The sequence below is a fragment of the Staurois parvus genome, unplaced genomic scaffold (genome assembly GCF_062004578.1).
Source record: "Staurois parvus isolate SC_StPar_1 unplaced genomic scaffold, SC_StPar_1.0 ptg000171l, whole genome shotgun sequence".
NCBI lineage: Eukaryota > Metazoa > Chordata > Amphibia > Anura > Ranidae > Staurois > Staurois parvus.
Genome location: NW_028317967.1, coordinates 1,102,595 through 1,123,034, shown reverse-complemented (window position 1 = coordinate 1,123,034; position 20,440 = coordinate 1,102,595). Strand labels below are relative to the sequence as shown.

General features: G+C 44.0%; 1 protein-coding gene across 1 annotated transcript in view; it reads left to right on the top strand.

Annotated features, from left to right (window-relative positions):
- Positions 1–3,339: 3,339 nt before the first annotated feature.
- The window catches only part of RTN1 (reticulon 1), a 315,431-nt gene continuing 298,330 nt past the window's right edge, over positions 3,340–20,440 (top strand). The window contains exon 1 of the mRNA XM_089676539.1: positions 3,340–3,644. Within this exon, the coding sequence (XP_089532665.1) occupies positions 3,482–3,644 (163 nt within the window). The 5' untranslated portion in view covers positions 3,340–3,481. The remainder of the gene's footprint in view (positions 3,645–20,440) is intronic.

Sequence of the window (20,440 nt, the reverse complement as noted above, 5' to 3'; positions counted from 1 at the left end):
TGCTACAAAATTTTATTTGGCTCGCAGCTAGGGTCGGTGACATATTCTCAGTATGCACTGATTAAAGATTAAGATTAGCAGAGGCTTCCTTTGGTCTCTGCTTCTGATGTAAGGGGAACTTCCAAAGCAGATTGATGTAAAGGTGGCTTTGATGGGGACCCTAATGTAAGGGGGGACTCTGAAGGGGCTCTGATTTAAAGCAGGACTCTGATGGGGACCCTGATGTAAGGGGAAATTCTAACAGGAGACCTTTTTTTCAGTCTGTGATAATTTGTACAATATACAGCGTGGCCCTTGTACTGAAATGTTTGGAGAGCACTGTTCTAGAGGGATCTCACAGTTATGGCATATACTTACCAAACTGGAAAATGTAAAAAATGCCATACCTGGAATTCATCACTTCTAGTCCGGGCCATATCTAACATTCTTCTCCTACATGTCACATAGTTAGTCTGGCTGAAAAAAGACAAAAGTCCATCCAGTTCAACCATTAAAAAAAAAAGTTATAATCCTATACCCACAGTTGATCCAGAGGAAGGCAAAAAAAACCAGCAAAGCATGATCCAATTTGCTCCTGCAGGGAAAAACAATCCTTCCTGATCCCGAGAGGCAATCGGATATTCCCTGGATCAACTTTACCTATAAATGTTAGTATCCAGTTATATTCTGTGTATCTAAGAAATAATCCAGGACTTTTTAAAGCAATCCACTGAGCTGGCCAGAACCAACTCTTGAGGGAGTCTATTCCACATTTTCACAGCTCTCACTGTGAAGAAACCTTTCCGTGTTTGGAGATTAAATTTCTTTTCCTCCAGACGTAAAGAGTGCCTCCTTGTCCTCTGTGATGACCTCAGGGTGAATAGCTCTACACCGAGTTCACTATATGAACCACTGATGTATTTATACATGTTGATCATATCCCCCCTTAATCTTCTCTTCTCAAGAGAGAATAAATTCAGTTCCTCTAATCTTTCCTCATAGCTGAACTCCTCCGTGCCTCTTATCAGTTTGGTTGCCCTTCTCTGTACTTTCTCCAGTTCCCCAATGTTCTTTTTGTGAATTGGTGCCCAAAACTGAACTGCATATTCCAGATGAGGTCTTACTAATGATTTGTACAGGGGTAATATGATATCTCTCTCTCTCTGGAGTCTATACCTCTTTTAATACAAGAGAGAATTTTGCTCTCTTTAGAAACCGCAGCTTGGCATTGCATGTCATTATTAAGCTTGTGATCTACCAGAACTCCCAGATCCTTCTCCACCATTGATTCCCCCAGTTGTACCCCCCCTAGTATGTATGATGCATGCATATTCTTAGCCCCCAAGTGTAAACATTATATATACACAGTATATGGCCTAATGGCCCATTTACATGGGGTGCAGACATGCGTCTGTCCTAATATAACAAGTGGGTGGGTGTGGCTACCTGAATGCACCCTGTATGTGTTTGGGGATGCACACCTGCCTGCACCCCAAAATGAATGGAATGCTGGCCCGGGGATGCACACAACTGTGCATGTCCATGACAGTAAAAGATGACCCTGCACAGGAGACGTACAGTATGTCTGCACCCCGTGTGAATGGGGCCTAAAGACAGCAAGTGGTTAAAGTTGTAAATGTTTACGATTTTTTACCGTCATATGTTCTATGTATGAAGGTAACAAGCCTTCTGTGTGCAGCAGCCCCCCAATACTTACCTGAACCCCACTGGGATCTGGAGCTGTGCACAAGAGCCTCATCTTTCTTGGGAGTCCCCCCAATACATACCTGAGCCTGATCTCAATCCAGCCACATCTCTCCCTTATCAGTGGCTGAGACAGCAGCGGAAGCCATCGGTTCCTGTTACTGTCAATCACAGCTAGTGAGCCAGTGAGGAGAGAGAGAGGGGGTGGGCCAAGCTGCAGCTGTCTGTGTGAATGGACACAGAGCAGTGGCTTGGGAGCAAGCCTGTTTGGGGGGCCCAATAGAGAGCTGCTTGCTCTGGGGGCACTCAGTGGGGGGGAGGGGCTAGAAGCGCCAGTGGAGATGGCACAATGCAGATCTCTCCCTTGTCAGCTCCTGCACATTGCTTTGTATTGCTCTGCATAGCACAACCATACAGAGCAATGTGCTGACACAGTGAAACACACACAGCACACAGTTAACCCTTTGATCGCCCCAGATGTTAACCCCTTCCTGCCCAGTGCCATTAGTACAGTGTCAATGCTTTATATTAGCACTGATCACTGTATTAGTGTCACTGGGGATGTTAGTGGCAGTTAAGCAGTTCCCCCCCGTGTCAGAATGCAGCCGCAGTCCCGCTATAAGTTGCTGATCACCGCCATTACTATTAAAAAAAATTCCAGTATATATATACCGCCATATGTAAACGCTATAACTTTTACGTAAACCAATGAATTTACACGTATTGGGATTTTTTTTCAGCAAAGACATGTCGCAGAATACATTTTGGCCTAAATTTATGATGAAATTTGATTTTTAAAACTTTTTTACTGGATATGTTTAAAACAAAATGTCAAAAATATTGTTTTTTTCAAAATTGTCGTTCTTTTTTTGTTTATAGCGCAAAAAATAAAAACCGCAGAGGTGAGCAAATACCCATGAAAGAAAGCTTAATTTGTCGGAAAATAGGACATAAATTTCATTTGGGTGCAGCGTTACATGACCGCGCAATTGTCAGTTGAAGTAATGCAGCAAAAAATGTCCTGGACAAGAAGGGGGGTAAATCCTCTGGAGGGGAAGTGGTTAAGCTGCAATGGTAGCGGAAGGGATATATATGCCATGGCCATGATTGTTTTCTTTGAGACAAAAGTGGTCTACCTGGCTGATGAACTTCACCCAATTAGAGCGAATAGGGCTGCACCATAACCGCTTGCGCAGTCGTGCGACATTCAAAGTGTTAAAACAGGAAGCAAGGTGGCAACTTATCACCTCCCCGCCTGTCGCGCACCTCTGAAGAGCGATCTGGACGCTGCAATCTTAATGCATGCCTAAACTGAGCCTCAGCCATTATTATAAAGGGGTTTCCTGAGACTGGAAAGTTATTTGAAGGCTCCCTCCATGTTAAAGAGATGACGAGGGTCCTTTCCAGACCCCAGGAGATGATGAAGATGTGATCCGAGCCATTCCAGCACCTATTGTTTCCATGACTTGCCACTCATCACACCCCCGATTAAATGCTGCAAGCTGCCAGCCATTAACCCCTGAGAGGCCGGCCATCCAGCAGCCGGCGCGCATCTTGCGCATGGTTCCAGCACTGCAAGGGTCGCAGGGCGGTAGCTAGGCATGCTAAACGCCGGCCTGTGATTGGCCGGCCCGGGCCGTGACGTAGGGGTGGAACTAGTGGAAACTACACAAGCCATTTCCACCTGCGTAACGCTCCAGTGGTTGTGGCATCTTCCCGGAGACACTGCAGCACTGACCGGTCCCCTCCCTCCTCCTCCCCCCTGATCTGCCGTACACTACCCGCCAGACACCCAGCCATGGCCGCTAATCCGCAGGAGCTGAGCGGATGGATGGAAGGGGATGCGGCTCACGAGGACGGGGAAGCAGCAGGAGGCGCCTGGAGCTCCAGGGACCACACAAGGACCGTCAGGGCTCAGCTGGCAGGGCATCCACCGGTTGCCATGGAGACAACATCCACAGGTAAGAAGCAGGGGCACCGGGGCGCACCTTCTCCCGAGGACTAAGGGCAAGTTCCCCCGTGATCGCTGACCTGGGGGGCTGATGCTGATCTTACCTTGAAGTTGCTCATTGAAGAAGGCAGTGATCAGAGATGCTGGAAGTGTCAGGGAGCCAGACATCACATTCCTGCTGGAGTAATCAAAAATGATCGCCGCTTGGTTGCTATTGGTTACAGCGCTTTACTTGTAACTCTTTGCCTTGTTATACATACTAACATCGGAGCAGGCAGAATCTGGAGCAGCTGTGCATGGCAACCAATGAGTGTCAAGCTTTTCCCTTGTTCAGTAAGCGTTGAATATGAAATCTAGATTCTGATTGGTTGCCAAGCAGGGCTAGTCCAGATTCTTGGTAAATCCCTCTGGTGGTCCAGAGTCACTTGACAGCGATGTCTTGTTACTAACTTGTTACACTGAACACCTTTACAGGGATGGTGGACACACAGATGTATGACCATCCTGAATAGTTCCATAGAAGATGGCTGCAGTGACCCTATAGAATGGCGGGTCAATTGTACCATATTGGGTACGTTTTGGAAAGCAGTTTATACATGGCAATTTATTTTATTTATGTATTTACAGGTATTCAGCAATTTACACAATACTTTACATAATGTACATTTTATACACATCATTCCTGCGGCACCAACAATTTACACAATACGTTACATAATGCACATTTTATACACATCATTCCTGTAGCACCAACAATTTACACAATACGTTACATAATGCACATTTTATACACATCATTGCTGTAGCACCAACAATTTACACAATACTTTACATAATGTACATTTTATACACATCATTCCTGTGACACCAACAATTTACACAATACTTTACATAATGTACATTTTATACACATCATTCCTGTGACACCAACAATTTACACAATACTTTACATAATATACATTTTATACAAATATGTATATGGCTGCGGTTTATATACCATACATTCATATCAGCCCCTGCCCTCCAGTTACTCCCAATCTAAAGCTGACTATATAAATATTCAATCTCTTGACCATACAGCAGTTCTTCCCACCCATGGAACAATAAGGTTCCTCCACAGGTTGCTTGGGGCTCCTAGAGCAATGAGCAATTTCTGCCTTTCAGATTTGTAACCACTGACAACATTGATCTGTATAGCTGTCTGTAAGGGTGGATTCTTCACATTGACCATTACACTAATTAACGTGAGTGTAGATATGACATTATTAACAGAGATTCCTTGAGCCCTGAAAGTTCCTCATATTAAACAGGTTGAGAAAGTCTGCCATACACTATACAAGCCATTCTTAACCAGAGTTCCATGGAACCCTAGGGCTCCTCCAGAGGTTGCTTGGCGTTCCTTGAGCAATGAGCAATTTCTGCCTCTCTGATTTGTAACCACTGACAACATTGATCTTTATAGCCATCTGTAAAGGTGGATTCCTCCCACTGGCCATTACACTGATTTACTGTGAGCTGTAAGTATATGGAATTATTAGCACGGGTTCCCTGAGCCCTGAAAGTTCAGTTAAGAGTTTCTCCATGTTAAAGTGTTACTAAACCCAGGACCTTTCATTCATAATATCTAGTCTCCCACAGTATGCAGAACATGGAAATGCAATTATTTTAGTAAATATAAACTGCTAAATACCTTTTCTCATCAGGAGTTAGAGCAGTCTTGTGACTTCTATCAGTGTCCAGCGGAGCACTGGTTAAAGCTTGTAGGAGTTTTCATTATCCTCTATATTGTCCTATGAGGCTGCAGGACCCCTGACCCTCTGTCTGGACCTGAGCTGATCACATGCACTCTCTCAAGAAAGAAAAACAATACACACCAAATTGAGTATGTGCAGCTTGCCCCCAAGGCTCTGTTCTGTCAGCAGATGGATTAGGGACAGTAGAAGAAGGGGAGGCTCAGAGAAGACACGATCAAACAGCCTTTATATACAATGCAGGGGATTAACCCCTTAGGTTGCACAGTGAGTATAACAAGCATGCTTTTCTGCTTATACAGACTGATTTTACTGTTGTGGGTTTGTTAACACTTTAAATAGGCCATATACCAGCCATTTTTTACCAGAGTTCAGTGGAACCCAAGGGTTCCTCCAGAGCAGGGGTGTCAAACTGGAGGCCCTCCAGCTGTTGCGAAACTACAAGTCCCATCATGCCTCTGCTTTTGAGAGTCATGCTTGTAACTGTCAATCTTGCAATGCCTCATGGGACTTGTAGTTTGGCAACAGCTGGAGGGCCGCTAGTTTGACACCCGTGGTCTAGAGGTTTCTTGGGGTTCCTTGAGCTGTGGCAGATTGACCTCCCATCTGACAGTACCTGGATCATTTTGGGTCCAACATTACTTGACAGAGCCAGTGGCATAACTCCAGTGATATTTTTTAATTATCTGAAAGTGTGACATTCTGACCACCACTGTAAGAGTTTCATTCTTCTTAGTGACCACCAATGCAAGGGACTTTTTTGCCATAGACCCCAAATACATTGGTTATAGTAAGGGTTCCCCCGAGGCCGGAAAAATATTCTAGCAATTCCCCTGGGGTAAAAAGGTTAAGAAAAACTGCACTATGCAATCTGATTGTATAATTTGTTTTAGATCTACCATCAGCTGTTTAGTACAGTGGGCCTGCCTGATTTGATACTAATGCATTGCTTTGATTAGGTTTACTCTCATATTAAATCGTTTTGGTAAATCTAAAGTAAATTGTGTAAGGCCAGATTTAGATATACCATCATCTATGCCAGCCTTTCACAACCCTTTCATCATGGGGGAACCCTTGAAATAACTTTCCAGTCTCAGGGAACCCCTGCTAAAAATGACTATATCTACAACTCATGATACACTAGTGTGATGGTCAAGGAGAAGAATGTTACTCGCATTTCAGGACATTGGGAAGAATTGCCTTAAAAGATCAATGGTGTCAGTGGGATCTTATTTAAGAAGCAGAATTTGCTTGTTGCTCATGGAACTCCTAGCAACCTGTGGATGAACACTTGGGCTCTGTGGTTCCGATTGAGAACCCCTGATCTATGCATTGGATGATTGGATACAAATTGAATAGATAATTTAGGTTTGTCCTCATATTTCATATTTTTGGTAGATCTAAAGGACATTATACCGTTATACAGGGGCGGACTGACCATTTGGAAACTCGGGCACTGCCTGCGGTCAGTAGGGGGCCCCATGAGATGCCCCTGGTACCTTTTCATTGGCTTTTTTGAGTTTGGGCAAGGACACAAGGGCCCCATGATCCCCTATTGCCCGGGGGCCCCATGACTTGTCAGTGCGCCCCTGCCGTTATATAGTGTATGGCCAGATAAAGCTTCGCATGTCACATACTAGGGTCAAGTTAGACAGGAGACAACCTACCAGCATGTCTTTGGAGGAGGAAACCCACACAAAAACATAGAGAACATGCAAACTCCATGCTGATAATGTCCTCACTGGGATTCAATAGTTTCCCAATTCAAATCGGGGACTTCAGTGCTGCAAGGCAGAAGTGCTCACCACCAAGTCACTGTATTACCCTAAATGCAGATAAGAGGTCTTCTAATATCGGCTTCTACTCATTTTTTTTTTTCACAATTTTTTTTTAAACCAGCTATTTAGTATGGAATGTTCAGTGCCAAAAATACAAGAAAGCACATCACAGTCATTGTGGAACACAGCCTGTCAAACTGTCACCCTGGTTGTCTTCGAACTGTCAGTTGAGTAGTGTCGATAATTTGGGTAATTTAGTTGCAGAGAGAATCTAAAGATTATGGTACCGCAACAATAAAAATATCAGGAGGGATGGCTTAGTGCTATGAAAGATGAACTTGTGAAGTGCTTTTAGATATCTCTGTCCTTCAGAAAGCTGAGTTAGATATGTACTGTGGAGGAAGATGGGTCAGTCTGCAGGATGAGGCAAGCCTTGTTTCTGGATATGTTATATATACCAAGCTATGATTAAACACAACCTATGGCTGGTAGAATGCAGCTCCTCTATTCTGGAGGAACCGACTTGGATTAATGTTCCCATGTCCCAGCCCTCATTTATAGAGGTGACATCCAGAGATGAATAAGTACATTTGGGTTCACGTGTTACCATTCCTGATTTGCTGTCAGTATTTATGCTTCGGATCTTGAAAAATTAGTGTTAACTCAAAGATGTAGAGTTGTTCATAGAACAAAATTGTTTTATTTATTTTTTTTTTTTTTAAATATGAGTTTTGCAGTCATGGGAAAAAAAGTTTTTTGTTTTTTTCTCAAGGAAGTCACTGTTTATTTAAGTGAGTTTTTTATTTTTTGTTTTTATTTATTTAGAAGACTGCTGTTGTGTAAATGCATGAAGATATGTATCCTTTGTTAAATATTGATTTCCCATCCTTGGCTATATAAAATGGTTGGGAGTTTGCCCAGGTCTTGCGCCTGCTGGTGCTAAGTTATGTACCTCTTTCTTGTCTTTTTAAAGTTGGAAGGTGCTATAGCTTGCTTCTAGTCATAAATGTTTAATCTAGCTGCTAATAGACTTCGCTACAAGTACACTCCAGTCAAAATTGGTCATTGAACCTTGAAATGTCTAAAAGGAGCATAGCCTACCTGCTGTGATGTGCCCTTTTTTACCAAGATATGCTGCAATTGTCCCTTCTTCCGCTGTTCATCTGTGTCTGGTGATCCTGGATCACATATGTTGGTAATGCTGGAATACCCTCCCTGCTGCCTCTCAATCACAGAAAACTAAGAAGTTGCTGACAGCCACCAATTACATTCAAACCTGCCTTGGAACTTTCAGTGTACTTGGTAAGGGGAAAAAGAAGTGCACTCCTAGTGCCCACCTACTGATCCTGTACAGATGTGTGTTTATTCTACAGGGGATTGCACAGGGTAACTTGAGTAAACTGTCTGGCTTTAGAACTTTGTTTACTGTACAGCATTAGTAGCTCACATAATACTTTCAACTGTTGCATCAAAACACTATTTATATAAGGGCCCATTCATACAAACCTGGTCCACAGTGATAACAGCACACAACTCTTAACTAGACTACCTAGTGCACCACAAGGGGCCAGAAATTGTAGATGCAGCTTTTGCAGCAGTGCACTCCAATGCACTTTGTGCTACAGTGCAAGTGCGCTGGAAAGGCAAAATAGGGGCCATTCAGACGGAATGGGGCCGCTTCACACCAAGGCATGTAACCTTTGCATTACCACAGCACAATTACAAGAATGAGTCCTAGGGGCTTTTTCATGCTGGCAGTAATGCTTACCACCTTCTGAAGAGCGATCCATGGTATATCAGTTTTTAAAGGGGTGGTATAATAAAGGCTGGCAGGCACTGCTGCTGCCTCCTGATGCCTGTTTTTATTTTTATTTTTGGGGGGGGTTTCTACTGTTTTTTTTTTTTTTTAATTACTGAATGGCAATTTTACATTGCAGGACCACACTGCAACTGTGCATCAGTTTTGGCTCATGGTTGCATTGCAGTTTCATTGATCCCAATGGGCGAGTTTGACAGGTGGTGTCTGTCCGAGTTAACAATTGTCACAGCCACGATATGTGTATATGTATCTCTACAACCCTCTAAGAACTACTGCTACAGGGTGGCAGGGCTGCGCAAAATCACAAATATATAAATGTGATTTTGCACTTCCAGGTAGGGGGCGTGTGCATGCTGTCCTACCCATGCCACCATTGACGGTTACAGGTGTGGATCACCAGGTCCCAGCCGGAGATTCACTGCCGGCACTCAGCGATCGCCAAGGAACAGTGACAGGGGAGAGGTCTGTGTGTAAACAACACAGATCTCTCCCCTGTCAGCACCCAGCATGCCTCCCTAGTAAAACACACACAGCACACTTAGTAAAACAGCACACAGAACACAGTTAACCCTTTGATCACACCAGATGTTAACCCCTTCCTGCCCAGTGCCATTAGTACAGTGCCAGTGCTTTTTATTAGCACTGATCACTTTATTAGTGTCATTGGGATGTCAGTGGTAGTTGGTCAGTCCCCCCCCCCCCCCCCCGTGTCAGAATGTCAGAATGCCCGCTGCAGTCCCACAGTCCTGTTATAAGTCGCGGATCACCAGTATTACTAGTATAAAAGATGGATTGGGATTTGTTATTAGCAAAGACATGTAGCAGAATACATTTTGGCCTAAATTTATGACAAAGTTAGATTTTTAAAAAAAAATTTACGGGATGTTTTATAGCAAAAAGTCAAAACAATTATTTCAAAATTGTCAGTTTATAGTGCAAAAAATAAAAACCGCAGAGGCGATCAAATACCACTAAAAGAAAGCTCCATTTGTGGGGAAAAAATGGCATAAGTTTCATTTACAGTTGCAAGAAAAAGTATGTGAACCCCTTGGGATTACATGGAGTTTTGCATGAATTGGGCATAAAATGTGCTCTGAACGTCATCTAAGTCACAACAATAGAAGAACACAGTCTGCTGAACATAATACTACACAAACATTAGCTGTTGCCATGGTTTAATTGCACATAACATGTAAACATTCACAGTGCAGGGAGGAAAAAGTATGTGAACCTTTGGACTTAATAACTGGTTGACCCTCCTTTGGCAGCAATAACCTCAACCAAACGTTTCCTATAGTTGCAGATCAGACCTGCACAACGATCTGGAGTAATTTTGGACCACTCCTCTTCACAAAACTGTTTCAGTGTAGCAATATTCTTGGGATGTCTAGTGTGAATCGCTCTCTTAAGGTCATGCCACAGCATTTCAATCGGGTTGAGGTCAGGACTCTGACTGGGCTACTCCAGAAGGCGTATTCTGTGCTGTTGCAGCCATTGTTTTGTTGAATTACTTGTATGCTTTGGGTCATTGTCCTGTTGCATCACCCATCCTCTGCGGAGCTTCAGTTGGCGGACAGATGGTCGTACGTTTTCCTGCAAAATGTCTTGATAAACTCTGGAATTCATTTTCCCATCAATGACAACCAGGCCCTGAGGCAGCAAAGCAGCCCCAAACCATGATGCTCCCTCTGCCCTGTTTTACAGTGGAGATGAGGTTTTGATATTGGTGTGCTGTGCCTTTTTTTTCTCCACACATAGTGTTCTGTGTTCTTCCCAAACAACTCAATCTTGGTTTCATCTGTCCACAGTATATTTTGCCAGTAGTGCTGTGGAACATCCAGGTGCTCTTTTGCAAACTTCAAACGTGCTGCAATCTTCTTTTTGGACAGCAATGGCTTCCTCCGTGGTGTCCTCCCATGTACTCCATTCTTGTTTAATGTTTTCCTTATTGTAGATGTGTCAACAAAAATGTTAGCATTTGCCAGAGATTTCTGTAGGTCTTTAGCTGACACTCTGGGATTCTTCTTTACCTCATGCAGCATTCTGCGCTGTGCTCTTGCAGTCATTTTTACAGGACGACCACGCCTAGGGAGAGTAGCAACAGTGCTAAACTTTCTCCATTTGTAGACAGTCTGTCTTACCGTGGACACATGAACATCAAGGCTTTTGGAGATACTTTTGTAACCCTTTCCAGCTTCATGCAAGTCAACAATTCTTGATCGTAGGTCTTCTGACAGCTCTTTTCTGCGAGGCATGGTTCACATCAGACAGTGCTTCTTGAAACCAGTAAACCCAAAACAGGTGTGTGTTTTTTAAGGGCAGGACAGCTGTCAGCAACACATCCAATATCATCACACTGATTGGAGTCAAGGTTGGCTCACTCCTGGCTCCAATTAGCTCTGGGAGAAGTCATTAAGCTAGGGCCTCACATACTTTTTTCTCCCTGCACTGTGAATGTTTACATGTTATGTGCAATTAAACCATGGCAACATCTAATGTTTGTGTAGTATTATGTTCAGCAGACTGTGTTCTTCTATTGTTGTGACTTAGATGACGTTCAGAGCACATTTTATGCCCAATTCATGCAAAACTCCACGTAATCCCAAGGGGTTCACATACTTTTTCTTGCAACTGTATATACAGCCTTGCATGACCTCACAATTGTCAGTTAAAGTAACTCAGTGCCGTATTGCAAAAAATGGCCTTGCCAGGAAGGGGGGTAAATCCTTTGGAGGGCAAGTGGTTCATTTCAGAATTCCAGTGCGCAGCTGTGAGGGGTGGCAAAACCACAGCTCAACCTCCTGTTTTGGCCCCCTTGGCTTCTGTGTGAAAGAGCCCTAAGATATTTTCCCAGAAAGTGGTGCTGCTGTACTTCTGTCAGTGGGTGAACAAAATTTGGGGTGGGCAGACTTGGCAGACATTATTTGGTGTAGTGATGTGCAGACTAAAGCAAAGTGAACAATGAGCCTGAGTTCACACTGATGCGGTGTGGAATTTGCAGCATTTTCTGTGCGAATTCTGCACCGTATCAGAATCGCATCCCATTCATGCAAACCGCTGCGGTTGTGTATATTAAGTTAACACCCTGAAATCGGTCTGCAAAACATGGTGTGATGTGCAGAATCAGATCACATAGGTGTGGATACCCATGCGATCCGATTCTAGTGCGGACCCAAAAATGGGTCCTGCACCTTTTTGGTGCAGATGCGGTGCGATTTGTGCCATACATAATGTAAGAATGCGGTGCGGTTCCTGTGCGAATCACATGCAATATACCACACTGCATTAGTGTGAACCTAGCCTTATAAGCACTGCCTTTACAAAGCCGTATTCTCAGTATATCCTTTTCCTCTTAGGTCAGAAGGTATCTCAGCGATTGCAAAAAATGCACAGTGAGCACCCTGCTTTACAATGTGAATAAATGGTAACATCATATTCCATTTGAGCAAATAGGCGTTCTACAATAAAACTTTGTTGCAATTAACTTTTGAAGTACACACGTACCTTTGTAGTTTCTTTGCTAACTACATTTCAAAATGTTACACTGTTGAAGTAGACCTAGGGATACTCGTCAATCTGGAAATACAGAAGACATTTAGCATGCATTACAAGGCCATTTGATAAAAACATGGATAGAAGGCAGAAAAGCCAACACCTTCTGCTTTGTGATGTCAGTTTTGTTCACAGCTCTCCTCCAGTCAGACCGCTAAATACACCCTGGGGGTTATTTACTAAAATTTCATGGTGCAAAATCTGGTGCAGCTCTGCACAGGAACCAATCAGCTTCCAGGTTTTATTGTCAAAACTTAACTGAACAAGATGAAGTTCGAAGCTGATTGGCTAAAATGCACAACTGCACCAGATTCTGAGTGCACCAATTTTAGTAACCCCCATCCTACACTGGATGCATGTATGGGATTTATTTTACCTGTCAAAGGATTTGTCACTTTTTCCAGCCAAAGGATGTGTGATATTTACACAGTCATGCAATGAAATGATGTAAAATACTCCTGCACATGGGTGTGGGAGACTGGAAACAGAGATTTTCAGTGGAATTCAGATGATATAAAAATGCCAAGGGGTAGGCCAAGCCTCTCGTATATGACTGGGGAAGTCCAGAGGCAACTACAGAGAAAATTAAACAAGAGTACACTACCCTAGCTCATTATCCCAGATACAAATTTATTAAAAAATAGATAAGATATACTCACATACAAGTGAACAACGGCCCTGAGGAAGAGGGGTTCCCCCTCGAAACGCATTAGCCTTTAGTTGGCTCTCGGATGGCACTTTGAAATCGGGGGCCTTTGGCTCTCTGTGGTATACATACTCAGTGATTGTTACTTGCTATGCGACTTCACTTGTTTGTGAGTATATTTTATCTATTTTTATTAAATTTGTATCTGGGATAATGCGCTAGGCTGGCACGCTCTTGTTTTATTTTTTCTGTAGTTTACACAGTCATGCTTGGTCAGTGGTGTATTTAGGCTTTGTGCTGCCATAGGTGTCACGATCGCGGCGTCAAACCCCATACCTTCTCACCAAACTCGTGACCGAAGGACTAGCCAATCTAAAACCGCAATGTCACGTGCGTAACAATGCCACACTCAGCTGCACCCTGCACAACGATTTTCCAGCTAATTGGACCACAATCGATGTACCAGCAGCCTGAATCGATTGTTACTGGGTCAGGTTAATTACGCAATTAACCCTTCACACTGCCACCACCTCCTTTTTCTACAGAGAAAGAGGAAACTTGGCGATATCAGCAATAACACTATAATGGTTGAGGTAATCGTCTGTATAACTTGGTTATACAGAGGGTTAAGCAAACACAGTAGCATTCTCTTTAGAGGCAGGAATTCGTAAATTGCAATAAAGCGCTATAGAAACAGTTCAACACTTTCAGAAGGAAAGATTTATTACTAAAAGGTCAAACGGGTGCAATAAAAATATTTACAGAAAAAGATGTAACTAGGATATATATACAAATACACAGAGACTAACAGCACAGCAAAGATATATCAGAGAGAGGTGAAAGGGTTAAGGTACTTGCCAAAGTCCTGGGTTAGCAGATCCAAGTTTCAGAGCGAAAGGGCACGGGTCTCCCCAGATAGTACTCATGTTAAAATGGGAGACGCCTTCAACTTCTTCTCTTAGGCCTGACAGCCCAATTTGTAGTTCCCCAGCAGGGGGTGTCTCTGAAGTCAAGGACCAATATCCCATTTAGGGCGTGGAGGTCTGGGCGTGGACCTAAACTAAAGGCAAAATCTCCCCTACCTCATATTTTGGCCCATAACTTTCCATCTGCACAAGTGACATTCCACCCGCAGGTAGATTACTTTACAGACACGTCTGAGGATTGATTAGATATGAATTATGAAATTATACACTGAACGGTTCACGAGATCTATTTTTCGGCTTTCTTATGTATTCGAGACAAGGTGAGTGACCCATAAAATTGTTCGTCTTCTCTTAGCCAATCTGACAATATGTCCGGTTTTTATGGAAGTCTCTCATATTCCAAGATATGAGACATAGGGGAAAAATGGATTTAAACAAAGGTTATAATCTGGTCGTGTTTGCTTGGAAGGTTCTTTGAACTCCTGGGAAAGCTTGCCTTATCTTATACGAGGTGTTACATTTTACAGGTTCTTTGGACAGCGAGGCACCTTGCTCAGACAGGTGTTTTATAGCTCTGGGCTCTCTGCTGGCTCTAGCCTGCCAGTGACCCTTCTAACACACATATGTCCCTGTGGATTAACAGAGAGGAAAGGGAGAAAAATGAGGGACAACATGGAGATTCTTAACAAAATGGAGGACTGCGTCAGTCTCTGGTGCGCACGTTTGCGACAATAGGCAACACAAAAAATTGTGCCCCCCCACAGAAAGAGCCTGACATTGACCAAGAACACCCCTGCCCTCCACCCAAGCCTTCCACTACCACTTCCCCCCCATACACCAGCCACCATCCCCCATGGTGAGAGAGAGAGACACACTCACCTTCATATCTCTGGACATCCCCAGGAACAAGAGTTGGGCTGTGCATACACCGTCATGAAACCCACAGCATCTCTCGGATCCCACCAGGTCCCCATGCCGCGTGTGTCCCTTCTTCCATGGGGCAGTGCTTCCCCCCCTGAAAAATTCTGCCCTAGGCAAATGCCTTGTTTGCCTTGTGATAAATACACCCTTGTGCTTGGTATATGGTTGTTCCCTATTGCGGTTAAGGGATTGGCCAATCCAGCCATGTTGGTCTCTGTTAGGCAGCATTGCCCAATGCAGTCCCAACACAAAGTAATTAGCTTTATGTCCTACGGCTTCCATTCACACTGATGTGCTTAAAAAAAAATTAGCATTTTTTTTTGCGCAGTACATTCTGACATGCTGTCAACATACTGCAATGTGCTGCTGTGCACATTAAAGTGGCTGTAAACCCTTCCATATGCCCAGTGAAGTGACTGGCCTCAGGTGATACACAGAGATGAAACAAATCCTTCTACATAGGTTGTACCTGCATAGAATTTATAAGGCTTGTCTGAGTGTTCAGAAAAAAGGGGGCGGGGAGCTGAAGGTACACTTTGCAGAGCTCAGTGAGTAAAGTTCTGAAAGCTGATTGTAGGGAAGAAACACACCCCCTTCACTATGTGGTTCACTATGGGGATGGACACAGGAGAGGAGGAACCAAGAGCCCTGGTGGGGGGACTTCAGAAAATGAGGATTGGGGCTGCTCTGTGCAATAATATTGCACAGTGCATGTAAGTATAACTTGTTTGTTATATTAGGAAAAAATATTTTAGCCTTTACAACTTCTTTAAAGTGAATAAAACCCTGAAAGAATGTTAAATATGCATTTTAATACAGAATTTACACGAAGGCTGCAAATATCTGATTTAAAGCAAAATGTCTGCATTAAAGTGAACATTTTATTGCAGCTTCCATGTACAGTATACAGAACTGTTGATAGGTATGAGGCGATATAAAGTGTTTTCGGCTCTTTTATTAGCTTGTAACATACATTTCAGATTAGTTACATTTAATTCACTTTTATTTTTGATAAATCTGAGTAATTAAAGCAATGCGTTTCACATTCCTGTACATTCTTCAAAGGGCCACTAAGCATAAAGTGAATGTTATCTAGACCGCTTACTGAGAATATTCCTAATTGAAGACATGTAATAGATCCCTTATTTGTGTCTGGAGATACGAGGCAAATTTAAAGTGAATTTCCATTCTCCAAGCAAGTAAACACAGTTCTACCATCAGAATCCACAGAGTCATCATCAACTGTTTTAAAGCCGAACTCCAGGAAAACTGTGTGGCTGCACCTGCACTGCAAGGGTTAGCTGCTCATTTCTGTCTAGGGGGAAGGGGTACAGCAATGTTACATATCTGATCTTCTGCACCTGCAGGCTCCTTTGCTCTTCTAGACTGGTCCCTGCAGCCTCTTAATCCTAATGCTCTGGATGTCTGTGTCTGATGCCATCAAGATCGATGCAGGACCCACAGGCCTGCATTGGACTTGAGGACACCCCAAGAGACAGTACACTTCCAGAGTGTAGGGGATCCCCATCTGAGGGAATGGAGGATCAGGTAAATACAATACAAAATGCTTTTCTCCTCCAGACAGAAACGAGCAGTTAGGGCCAGTTCACACTACATGCGTTTCAGTTGCTTTTTTTCTGCATCCAAAATGCAGAGAAAGTAGGTTATACAGTATGGTTGTCAATGTCATAGTTGACATAAGTGCTTGCAGTTCCAGTGCATTCTGGATGCAGGAAAAAAAAGTAGAACAGGCTGCATTTTTCCTGCATAGAACTGTACTGGAACGCAGTAAAACGCACCCAAAATGCACTGGAACGCACTTGCCCCTATTTAAATTGAAGAAAAAGAAAGGGGGGAAATGATTTGGAAAACATCAAAAACGCATTGGAACGTGTCAAAAATGTGCTTGCAGAAATGCATCTGGAACACATCTGGACTGTGTTTCTATAGTGTGAACCAGCCCTTAAAGAGGAATTCCACCCAAAAGGGGAAGTTACGCTTTAAGGACTGGTTCTCTGCTCCCCATTAAGGATTGGCACCTTTGGGGAGTGGGGGGGAGTTGTCCTCCCACCCTGCCTTCCCGTAGTCTTTTGGGACATGTGACAGGTCCCAGAAGACTATGAGGCCATTCACAAAGCGCAGCACTGTCTCGAGCATGCACAGTGGGCACCCGGCTGTGAAGCCGCAAGCTGTCACAGCCGGGTGCCTACACTGAAGATGCCAGCGCCTGGAACACAGGACGTCTGGTGAAACGGGCTGCGGGGAGGACACTGCGGGATTGTGGGACATATGAGTAGCTGTTTTTTAAAAGTCAGCAAATGCAATTATTGTAGCTGCTGACTTTTTTATTTTTTTACAGTGTGAGTGGAACTCCGCTTTAAGCCTTGCAGTGTGGACCTTTTTTTTCTTGGAGTTGGGCTTTAAGGATGCATCCAGCCCTTTGTGTTTATTCTATGAGTGACAAAACACACAAAAATGTACATTTGCCCAGAGTTTCAGAAACACACTGCAAACGTTCTGCGCATGCATGTTGCAGTGACATTAATTGCTCATGACACCCCAAACGCAGTTAACGTCAAAAAACGCGCTACAAACGCGACACTCAATGTACAAAGGTGCACAACCAGAGCTACTTTGGGGAGTTTGTCACGCATAGGGTAACCCATTCATGTGAATGGGCTGCCCTATGTGCGGCATGCGAAAACACACAAACATGCAAAAAACACACGAGAGGGAACACTACGCTCAGGTGTGAATGGGGCCTAAAAGTCATTTTGCTAGAAAGACAGACCTCACATCTTGTAAGGGGGCAGTGTCTTCCTTTGGATTTGAGAGCTATAATTCTGTTTATAGTTGTCAGCCCTTCACTTCTGATAGGGTCCGCCTCTAATATAGCCTCTCTGCCAGTCCTTGAATAAGAATATTGGACATCTAAAAAAGGACTCCTGCTGACACCACTTTGTGGTATCTTTTTGTTCCTTTAGATTGAAGTGTATCTAAACCCAAAAACAAAAATGTAATATATTTCAGCTTACTGGTCCTTAGGTGTGGTGACTGCAGTCGTTTTAATTTTTCACGCCAAGAAACAGCTAGTACAGAAAATACCAGTTGAGCTCATCACTTCCTTTGTCTGTCACGTCCTGTGAGCTGAAAAGGAAAGACAATCAGACTAGAAGAATTAGAAAAAAATCTCTCTAACCACCCTGTGGACTTTAAGTACTGTAGCTGTAAAAATACTATGTTTATAGACACTTTCCACTAGCATTAGAACTATGCAGGCACCATAACTGCTTTTGTTTAGTTTCACAAATAATCTTTCTGACCTTTTACAAAGTTCGGTCATGTGACCATGCACCTATTCTTCTTGATAGTGGGGTGTGGGGTTACAGGACTCTGTGCAGACACACCATGTGCCTGTATTCTGTTCAGCCTGAGGCAAAGATGACACCAATGATGAATAGGTAGGGGCTAGGATGCCAATAAAATATTTGTATAACGAGTACAGAAGATCACCTGGTCCCGTGGACTTGTGAGTGGGGAGATGTTTAACAACATCCAGTAGTTCTTCAATGGAAATCCGAAAAAAAGCCGAAAGATCGAAGGGTGATAAATGTGGCAAAGGCAAGGAGTCAAAAAAGGCATCAAAAGTGGTCATCTGAAGGGGAGGATGAATATCAGGGCCAGGCAGTTATAAAGCTTCTCATAGTATTCCCCAAATATAGTAGCCTTAACATGCGGGTCATATGTGGGTGTGCCAACGGACAAAGTAAATGGCGAAGGGGACGCTTGAGACTTAAGTCTATTCAGTAACGTGGTGCTGTTTGTTGGAGAACTCATAAAACTTTTGCTTAGCCCAGGTGAGAGATTAAGCCGTTTTATGTAGCTCAAGAGCCCTGATTTGATCACGTATATGAGAAGCTTTCTGTAACTGAGGTATGGATAAGGGATTGCCTGGCGCAAACAGAGGATTTCTTCAAATGGGCGCTCATAGAAATACAGGGGCCTCTAATGATGGCCTTATGGGCCTCCCGGAGAGTAGAGGATGAGGATACTGAGCCAACATTGAAGTGAAAATGAGTATCCAGACCCTGAGAGAGCTCCTCTCAAAGCTGTTCCAAGCGCATAAAACTCTAATTAAAGCGCCAATGGCAAACCCTAGGGGTGGAGTTAGGGAGGACGAGATCAAGTGATAATGAGGCATGGTCCGACCAAGTCATCAGATTGATCTCCGAAGAAACCAGGAAGGGGAGCAGGGGGGCGGTGACAAAAAAGTGATCTAATCTAGAGTACATGCGATGTGGAGTAGAATAGAACGTGAATTGCCTATGGAGAGGATGTTTGACTCTCCAGGCATCAAAGAGGCGATGCTCCTGAATCAATTTGTGGAGGAGAAGCATAGCCTCTTCAATGGAGTGGGGGTAATGAGTACTCTTCTATCCCTATGGAGTGACATAACTAACTTAAAATTCGCCCCGATGATCATACAGGGAGCTGATATTGAGCCAGGGGCAGACTGACAACTCATGGGGTCCCATGAGTTTCAGGTAGGTCTTGTTGCGAGTAGAGGTGAGCAAGGCTTCTTTGCTGTCAAAGTAATTGAAATGAATGATAACATCTCTTGGCCCAGTACCCTCAGGAGGCTTCGGGCCCTAACGATCTATGGGCCAGGTCCATACGCCAATAAACATCTGGGACGTTGGAGGCCAGAGTGGTAAACAGAGACAGTATGTAACGTTTAAGTAGGGAGTCAGGGACGTTTCAGAGATGCCACGAACACGAATATTCTGGCGGCGTTCCCTGTTTGCCAGGTCCTGCTGGAGCTGTAATTGAGTCACGGAATGTTGCAAATTCGCGTTATCTTCTTCCAAGACATGCACGTATTGCACTAATTCGCCAAACTTCATTTCAAGGTGGTCTGTGCCGTCTTCCAATTGAGTAATCTCCCCCTGGAGCTCCTGGGTTAATTTCCCAATTTCAGCAGAGATAGTGCCATTGATACTATGTAAAAATACCTGCAGTTTGTCCTCCAGGCTATCCACCGTCAGATAGGGGGGAACCAGAGTAGGAGGCAAGGCAGCAGGGGTGTCTGTGTCTGTCCCAGCCATTTCAGCTCACTCTCCGGAGCACTCACTCTGGCCTCCGCAGCTACTCGAGGCCGGGGATGCAGGCCTAGTAAAAAAGCGATCCAGCATGGAAGGCCTCGGATCAGGAGGAGGCAGCGTCGGTGGCTTCCACCACACGATTTTGCCCATGTGTGTACTTGAGGGCGTCCTGATGCGTAGGAAGGTACTCCCGGGTCTGTGGCTGCTTCAGAAGGGTGTGAGGAGGCTGTTGCAGACTGAGGATCGGCAGAGCTCACCCGTCATACGTCCGCCATTTTGGGATGCCGCACCTGTGCCCTTCATGATGCTGT